Raw genomic sequence first — 9943 nt, forward strand, 5'->3', positions numbered from 1 at the left:
GTAAAACTTTACGGCTAATAAAAGAACCAATCTGCTTATGTCTGGGTCATGAATCACATTGTTGGGGTTTATTTCTGCTGTAATGATCTGCTTCCTGTACATTACACTGCTTATCAGATGTTGACAGACGTTACAATATTCATCTTTTGAATATTAACAATACAACAATATGGAAACACAAATGTTGCGTGGCAGTTATTTTATTGATTAAAAAATGATTTTGTGACTTCTGCCAAGACAAGTTATATGGAGTAACATGGTGTCGATAGCAACAGTAGACACTGTAGCGCTAGCTAGAACTTGTTGATTTATTTGTCACCTGGCTCTTTGTCTCTTTGACCACTCACCCTTTGACACAGTGTCAACAGGATCTTGGGCTTTATTTTATTAAGTAGTTGTTAATATACCAGACTTCTTTGTGCAGATTGACATAAGACTTGATACAAATATCAGAACTGCTCCCGTACCTTAATTCGTTATTCATAGGAGCAGTCTTTTATATGATATAAACAGAGTGTAGCAGGCTGTAATTTACTGTCCTTACCAGATGACTGTAGAGCCTATAAGTTCTTTCTGTCTCTAAGTCCTGTGTTAATCATGCTTTGCTTACGGACACAACTCTGTTGCTCAAACTCTTAAGAGAATTTAAGTTCATTTGGAGCTGGGCTGCACGGTGTTCCAGTGGTTAATTCAGGAAGGTTCCTGGTTCTAATCCCTGTCGAACAGGACCTTTCTCTGTGGAGTTTGCATGTTCTCTCTGCGTGTGTGGGTTTTCTCAGGGTACTCTGGCTTCCTTCCACAGTCCATGTTAGATTAATTGGTGATTCTACATTGCCTGTAGGTGTGAATGTAAATTGGCTGGTTGTCTGTCTCTATGTCAGCCCTGTGATTGACTGGCAACCGGTCCAGGGTGTACTCCGTCTCTCGCCCAATGCGGGTAAAGAGATGTAGATAATCAATGGATGAAGCTAAATAGAATACTAAAGGTAGTAGAATACAAATGAAGATGCTTTTCATCATACTCACATTTCCATAAACTTTAATGCTAAGAGATGCTTGAGTGTAACTCTTCTTTTGCTTGAAGCCTGTTGAGTGGCTTTATAGCGCATGTAGCCACAGACAAAAAGCCCTCAGCAGCACGCCTCTTAAAGCTGCAACAGGTGCAATCAGTATCCCACCACAGCAGACTCTGCAGGAAGGACAAGTAAGGTTAAGAGAGACTGTCTGATGTGGCCAAGCAGGCTGACAATAAGCAGCAGGCATGTAATGAGAACAGGCGAATGGGTCCAAAGGTGCAGGAGCAACAGGAAGATAATTAAAGGCTGGATTGCTTAAGCAAAAAGGCAGCACAGAGGATCTGACACACAGAGGATAATATGAAGGATTCACGTGTGATGCCACTGATCACATAGTTGTTACAGTCACTATCACTTGACAAACACATTGCTTTGTAAGAAAAAAACTGCTGTTTTGCAAAACAGTTGGGGGAAAAAAGAAAGGAAAAAGATTTATGGATGGTGAAAGGCTAATGAGAACAGAAGCAGGCTGGGTCTCTGACACTGTTATGACTCTGATTAAACTTTAGAATTTTGTCTAAATTATCTGCTTTAAATTAGTGCTTTCATTTTGTACCACTGTGGGACATTTACCACTGTCGAAAGAAAAATCCAAGAATCCAAAACACAAGTTCATCGTCATTCAGTTGTAAAAACAAAAAATAAACCTTACAATGCCTTCTCAGTAAAAATGGAAATAGTTTGACTGTTTAGTACCCCCAAAATGAGGCAAATCCTCTGCAGATATCCCCCTATGGGACTTGTGGACCAGTGAGTAGCGAGTTATTTAGATTTAACTGCCTTTTGTGGAAAATCTTAAGAGCTGTTATTGTGCTTCAAGATCATGTTTGAGTCATGCCGTACTATTTTTCCTGAAAGTCCTCCAGAGAACATCATGTACGTTTCCAGTCCGTTTCATGAATCTTTACGTCTTTTATCTCTCCTCCCGCAGACCAAATGTTTTATATGTGGAATGGGAAGTGAATACTTTGATAAAGTCCCCCATGGCTTTGAGACTCACACTCTTCAGGAACACAACCTATCCAACTATCTGTGAGTCCTTTAATGCTCGCTAACATCCAGCCTTGGGTTGCCAGTGTTGCAAGCTTAAACTTTTACAAATACATAAAGCGTCGCAACTTCAGATGATATCACTGAATGGCAGAAATGTATCATGAGACCTTCCACTGTTATTATGACGCTTAAATATTCTGCATGCTCCACCGTCACTAAACATTGAAAGAAACAAAACTGCAATAAGACATTGCATCCTTTTCTTAGTTTTTCTGTTTAATCCACCTTTGAAACACTAATACTTTAAACGTTTAAATGTTTTATTCTGTTTTGTTTTTGGCCTGATCTTGTTGTTGAATATTAATCTACATCTACTTCCAACATTAACCTGTGCCCGTGTATATATACTCCAGACTGTCAATTATCATAATAATTCATATTTAGCTCATTTGCTAACAGCATGTCAATTTGATATTTATACAGTAGTGACAATCAGGTCAAACTGCAAAACTCAAAATCTGTAGTAAAAGATTTGAAATCTATTGACTGTCTGAAAGCAAAAAAAAAAAAAATACTGTATAAGGGCTTGGTATTTCCAACAACCCCATGATACGATACGTATCACGATATGATACACATTATCCAAAATCAATGTATATCACAATATGATACATATTGTGATATACATTGATTTTGGATAATAACCATGTCCTATACAGAATTCACTACAACAGCTGTTCTTTAGTGTTGAGAATAGAACAGCAGAGGCATATTAAGGATCATACAAAGGCAAACACTTCAATTCAGGATCCTCAGAGATCCTAGATACATTAAAATATTTTAATCCCAGAGCCGTGGCTATGGCGTTATTGTGAACTGCATCATAGCTCAATTGTATTTCACAACTGTCAGCACAGCTGTGCAGCCATATCAGTTCTGTAACGTCTGCATCAGTACATGTATTTGTAAGGAGCACATGATGATATATTGCCATATTGTTTTTTTTTCATATACATATATACAGTATTTATATAATTGTTGTTTGTTTGTCCAAAAGCTGAAGATGTCAAAGTTTCATAACCTCAAAAATATATACATTTATATATTGGCAGGTATGAAACCAAACAAACCACAGGATGCAAACACGTAAACATTTTCCACCACTTCTATTCTCAAATAGTAAGAATTAGAACTATCCTTGTATACTATTATAAAACTTGATACAAATAGGGTACAAGCTAGAGCAATGCTCTTTTAACAATCAGCATTAATGGAAAAAACAACATGATTTTTTCATGGAGAGATGTTATGAATTTTGAACAGAATAACCCACATTAACCTTTCATAAAATGTTGTTAAATCAAAGAGCAATTATAGATTTAAATAAATTTTTAAATTCCAAATATTTTACTTTGAACTTTTTCCAGTTTTTTAATGGTAAAATAAAATCTTATTTGTTTGGGGCTGTAGCATTTCAAACCTGCCAAATAATTGCCACTGGCAAAAAGCATGTTAAGCCTAATTATAGTGGATTATTCAATTTTTGTTTACATCCTCTGACTGAGGGACTCCTTTCTGCCTATTTCTTTGTATGCATTATAATTCTTTATGCAAAATCTAATGTTACATTTAAAAAAAAAAAAACCCTGATTGTCAAAATAGAGCAGAATGTCTTTGTCACACCTCCAGTTGAAATACTCACCAACTGTTTGTGCGTTCACCTTAACACGTTGTCTCGTGTCCCGGCTCTTGATTTAATGCTACAACTTTCTAAAGGAGTGTCTATGTCTTCAATTTTAATCCAAATATGCGTTGCAGGTATTTTGGCTGCCACATGATTCAATGTTTTTGTTTCTTTACAGATTTTTTCTGATGTACCTTATAAACAAGGATGAAACTGAACACACGGGGCAGGTATACTAGCAATCTCTCCTGTTTTATTCCTTTTTGTTCAATCAAATTTAGAAAAGCTATGCTGTTGAAGATCTTACACAGCTCATCTGTCAGTCCCAAACTCCACATTCCTTTATACATCCTTCCACAATGCTTCAAGCTTGTCTCAGTGACCTTTTAAATTCCAGCATTTGTCATGTCTGTGACAAAGCTGTAGTGTAACCTTTTCAACGAAGAGAGGATCAGTATTTACACTGTCTCTCAAAAGCGTTATCACTACCAGCACCCACATTTTATGATAATACACATGCCAGGCATTCCTGTTGATTATCATTCCTGTTTTAACTCCTAAATCGTTGCCAGTGGGCAATGTTTGTGTTTTATACTGACAGTGGGCAAGTTCTCCCTCCACTTCTTCACATCTTTGTCTGTATAACAGAGCGAAGGAGTGCTTTCTATCAGCTTTAACTTTCTCATGCTTCACGCTGGGTTTAAGTAAACCTTGTAAAACGAGATCAGAATCAATAAGTCCCTGTTCAATAGCAACTGCACAGTGTCAAAAAAAAAAATCAAAAATCTATTCTCATTTGAAATAATAATAATAGTTTGGCTTCTTTCTTGTGGCACATGATACATGTTGAATGTGATGTCTCAGATGAAAAGAGGGTTTTTTGTATCACCCCAGATAATTTTGGCTGATTGGGAGTTTTTCCAAAATGAGTTTGGTCCTGGGACTCGTCCTCAAAATGACTATATTTAGTTGTTATTTTTTATAGCTGTTTATAATGAAAAGTCTGCTAAGTTGACATGTGGGCATTTTCTCTTTTGGGATAGAAAAATATTGTTAGAAGTTATTATTTTTTTATACAGAGAGTGTCTTGATTGTTATTTTACGGGTTCATAAAAAGAAAGACAAAAAAATGCTAAGATTATATTGTTAAAGATAGAGTTAGTAGCTTTCCCCCAAAAAAATAAAATATAGACTTATACAAAAGTAATGCTGCTCATTTTTCACCTACAGTATGGGCCTTGATACATGTGTGGTGGTGACTGTCTACAGAGACCCCGTCCTCTGCCTGGATTTAATGTTTTGTTTTTATTTTGTTCAAACGGGCTGTTTCTGGGTGGGGAGCAGGTACATGTATATTTCCCCTAGCCAAGATGGCTCACAGTTGACTTTAGGAGAGGATATATGATTGACCGATTGGACATGTTTCAAACTGGCAAATATGATAATATAATGAGAATTATTGCCTTTATAGCAATGCTTTGTGAAGTTTGACTGAACCACATTATCAACAAAAGTGTGTAGAAGAACATACCGGTGAACAGAAAACATAATGCAGCCATGTCATTATGTGCAAGGAGATTGTTGAAGGTCAGTGCAGACAGTCTATGCACTGTGCACTGGTCACAGGATATAAACATCACCTTCCCCCCTTCCACTCACTCAAGGTGAATTCTCCAGCGGTTAGCTTGTGCTAGCCTGCTTAGTTATTGGCTTTTCCATTACCACAAACATAATAGCTTCTCAGGTAGCTTGCAGTGTAGATTCAATCAGTAAACGTACACACCAAGTCCTGTAGTAGACGAGCACTTCTGGGGACGATGTGTTTACAAGCTGCATCAAACATTGCTACTGACTCTACCTTTAAGTTTTAAAGATGAAGAAAGAGAAAACAAAAAAAATCTTATATTATAATTTCTTAAAAATGTTTAATATAACTGTAGTAAATGTAAGGAAATATGAGTTTTCCTCCATTACCTGGTGTTAGGGCGACATAATTAACCACAAAACCCCAAAAAATGTTTTAATATTTAAAATAAATATCCTGTCAGATTTTTCTCCTCGTGTCTCGCAAGTGAAACTAAATAGTTAGTGATTGGGACTTAAACAAAATTGGTCATATTCTTTATGGATACATTTAGTCATGAACCAGGCGCCATTAGGCCGACCATCGCTGATCATTAAGGGGTAATTTTCCCCAAAAGCATGAAGAGTAAACATTCAAGTAATCATGAAAATTTGATAAACTGCAAAATTGTGTTTATATAATTGTTGGATTAACCCTCTCTAAAAATAGTGCAAACCCTGTATTTAATTCATCTAATGTGCTCACCCTCAAAGAATGGACACCAGAGGCATTACTGATGACTCAGCAGATAAATTACCGCTCTGTTGTCTTTGCCAGGAATCCTTTGTGTGGAAAATGTACCAGGAGCGTTCCTGGGAATTCTTTCCTGTGGGAGACTGTTTCCGTAAGCAATATGAGGATCAACTGGGATGAAAAGAAATCAGAGAGATCTAAAGCCTCCCTAGATAACTCCATCACGCAGAAGCCATTTTGATTGAATACCTTTGACTCACTGCATTACCTTGAGTTTTCATGTCTGCACCGCATTGATTTTTGAAGTGATTTTCTATACTTTATTCATGTCTCGTTCTTTCTTTTACATACTTTCTACACTTATGCACAGTAGTATTTCTAAACTATTCATTAAATTATTGTAAAACTAAAGAGGGGGGAGTCTAATTCAGATTTTCTGTTCTGATGTGTCTCTGTAAAGCTCATATTTTATTTAAGGAAGTGATTTGTCTTTGTAAGAACAACCTCCCATCCCTCTCCCCTGTGTGACATCCAGATAAACACTCTCCCTATAGCTGTTGTTCTTTTTACCCTCCTCTTGTCTGCTCTGCTTGTCTCTTTACACCCCCCCCCCCCCCCCTGCAGCTTTTCTCTATGACTGTCCATTATCCTCAGCTCTTTCCCTTCTCATTATCAGTCATGATGGAGCATGACAGCAGGTCTCAAAGTGCTCAACTCCAAATATTGGCATAGAAGCGTATAACCAAACTTAATGACACAATTTGCCGCTGTCTCTGATGGATGAGAAGAACTCTGGGGATCCTCTGGCATTACTCAGTGACTAAAGGATCAAGTGGCAGGTGTTATTTAAGTGTTAAAAAGTGTGTGTGTGTGTGTGTGTATGTGTGTAACTCAGCAGCAGGATGACAGGTGTGGGAGGGCCACCTACAGATGCTGTCCTCATTATGGAAAGGTCAAACATCAAGCTTACACAGGTCTGTGACTTTGATGTTTCCATGTTGCTTTTAAGCAATGACTGTATAACTCATTAACAGATAAGTAAAGAAGAGTTTAAGCTAAATGAGATAAGTACAGTCAGCTTCTCTTCCAAAAAGATGGGCAAGATTAGTTTTTCTATTGCAAATGAATGAAAACAGGCCGAAGAGAATTCAGATTGATTCTGAACATCAGCACTTCATTGCTACACTTTCACCACATTAAGAACTATGGTAGTACAGATTGTAGGCAGTTCCTACTGTTGGTCTGATGGTGTATTAGAAAAGGAATTTGATCAGGCTCTTCAAAGTTAGAAAACAAAACAGAAGTATTTGCTCAATGTTTCATTATGATAAATCTCTAACAACGACACAGGCAATAGTAAACATGTAAGCCAAGCATACTTTATTTGATGTTTAAAACTCATACATGTTTTTATTATTTTCTTTCAGTTGAGCACAGTGACTTTGACGGGTTAAAGAAACAGTTACGACTAATCCAAAAACATACAAGGACAGTTAATTACTGCACACATTCTTCTTTCAGTACTGTACGTCACATTGCTACCATCTATACATGAGATCCCCTTCAACAGTTTGTCTGTTGAAAACTTTTCAAATCAGCTCCTGAGCTGACAGTGGCTGAAGAAAAAAAACAGATGAACATTCCCAATTTCAGACTCAGTCCAGAGGTCAACAAAATGGACAAAAACCTCTCATCAAAAGCTCATTTAATTTGGAAGTTTATCCCCTTCAAGCCTGTATAAAAATAAATCACAGTCATATCATCAAACCCACATATATTCAACCCCTCTGTTCAGTTCACTCACACCACTAATCATCAGGACAACACCACAATTTTGGATGTGATTTTTAACCAGTTTATTAAGTAAAACTCCAGAAACACTCAAAACAACCCAAATGAAGTGTTCATACTGTCCAGGAAATAATTGCCACATCTGCTTCATCAAACGCTTTTTATGGAGAAGATGGATGTTAGTACGTAGCCGCCAAAGCATCCAGCTCCAGCCGTCTTGATCTTTTCATCCTGTGGTTGAGTAATTCTGAGGCCAGGAGGACTGGATGTCATTTAGTCTGTGGAGTGAGGATGTTTGTGCAGTCTTCTCCAAGTATTTGATACAGTTCAGGTGAGGGTTAGGGAAACGCCGGTATACAGAGTATACCCACTAGTTTTTCAGTCTCCATAGGGTCTACCCACTTCTTAATCTTCTCTGATTCACACCTTGAATTGATTGACCATATTCAGTAGGATGCTGCAATTCCTAAAATGTTGAAGGGATGAACCTTTCTACTCTGTCTCTAATTGGCTATCACGTGCACTAACTAAATATGCAAGAGGAGTCTAATGTCACTATTGGTAACAGAGGCCATTCAAATAATCATTTGGGGAAAAATAAGAGTATACCCACTTCTTCAGGCACCACTACACCACTGGGGTCACTGTCATTGGTACGAAATAATGCAAATGAACTCTGTACAGCAAGGGATGACACTTAAACTAGAAGTTCAGCCTCCAAATCACTGTGGCTAATCATTACATTACCTCAGTCATAACCTTCAGACCTCATCTGATATTAAACACCTTCAAACACACCTCCGATCGATTCCACAATCACAAAGGAAACAGCCGTTCCCTCCACAATAGTAGTTGCTGAATGACTTGAATGTATAAAGCTAATACAAAAGGTGGCTTAGCAAACAATGGAGTATTTTTCAGCTTAAACTTTATGTACCTGGTGAAGGTCGACAAGACCACAACCTTGTAGATTAGTAAATTATAAAGCTGGAAGTGAGAAAGTGTGCTGGAGATAGAGAACTTTAGTTTTGTTTCAAAACAACAGAAAATGAGCAACATTTTGTCTGCAGAGTAGAAGGGTTCTTCATGTCTGACAGCATGTGTAAGTATTTCCCTTCCCAAGGTCACTGCTGTATTTGCAGTTTTTTTTTATCTGTACTTACACCGGATTCGACCTCTTCAGTAGCTTTTTTGCCTTTTCATCTCAAATATTCAGAGCTTTACAGACATGAATATCAACCGGCACAGGCTTTTTATGTATTTCTGTAAAAGCTGGCTGAGTGTGGTGTCACTAAAGTTCACTGGTGTCGGTCAGTAACATATGAACAATATGAACTGATGTGACCTGGTGACACATTTACAAAATGTACGCAGTGATTAATGTACCCAGCCATATTTCTCATATGTCTTCAATGTGAAATCAATGTGTTATGGATCCATCATTCATAGCCCTCAGGTCTGCATAATTTAAAGACACTGCAGTGATGTAAAGTATGTATCGCCAACAACAAGGAGTGTAAGAATTATGCATGGGCAGATGGCTTCAGGTTGGCATACAGCATCTGGGTATGCGTAGAGGGCATTGTAAAATGATTATGCATGTGGGGGCATGTGGCGGGATCATTCTGAATATTACCTCAGACGCTTGCGGTTGTTTGTGAGATGATGCATCTGCACCCGGATATTTCATGGAAATGTAATCTGAGTTGTAAATCAATGAACGATGGGGAGAAAAATGGAAAGAAAGCCGGAGAGAGAGGTTAGGTGTGAATTTCCTCATACCTGGGTTTAAGTGTACTGAATAAAAAATGACTCCTTTTTGTTGCTGCCTCTTTTTTCAGTTAGGGAGCCATTCTCTAGTTCAATCTGCGACTTTTGTTTTGGACCCTGTGATTGTCATGTATTGATTTAATTATAATCCTTGGTAGTGTTGGGCAATGCTTGCTTGCTTGCTTGTTGCTTCAGTCACATGAAAAATGTATTCAGTACAAGAATCGCTCCATGCTACTCGAGTTTCAGTTTTGTCATAACCCGATACGTGGGCCATGACAGAAGACAGGAGGAGGCAGGAGTTGCCAAAGT

General features: G+C 37.8%; 1 protein-coding gene across 1 annotated transcript in view; it reads left to right on the forward strand.

Moving 5' to 3' along the window:
* The window catches only part of ryr2b (ryanodine receptor 2b (cardiac)), a 67867-nt gene extending 58202 nt beyond the window's left edge, over window positions 1-9665 (forward strand). Inside the window, exons 102-104 of the mRNA XM_065959822.1 lie at window positions 2008-2108; window positions 3932-3983; window positions 6155-9665. Of these exons, the coding sequence (XP_065815894.1) occupies window positions 2008-2108; window positions 3932-3983; window positions 6155-6250 (249 nt within the window). The 3' untranslated portion in view covers window positions 6251-9665. The remainder of the gene's footprint in view (window positions 1-2007; window positions 2109-3931; window positions 3984-6154) is intronic.
* Window positions 9666-9943: the final 278 nt, after the last annotated feature.

Source organism: Labrus bergylta, chromosome 10, assembly GCF_963930695.1.
Source record: "Labrus bergylta chromosome 10, fLabBer1.1, whole genome shotgun sequence".
NCBI classification, from domain to species: domain Eukaryota; kingdom Metazoa; phylum Chordata; class Actinopteri; order Labriformes; family Labridae; genus Labrus; species Labrus bergylta.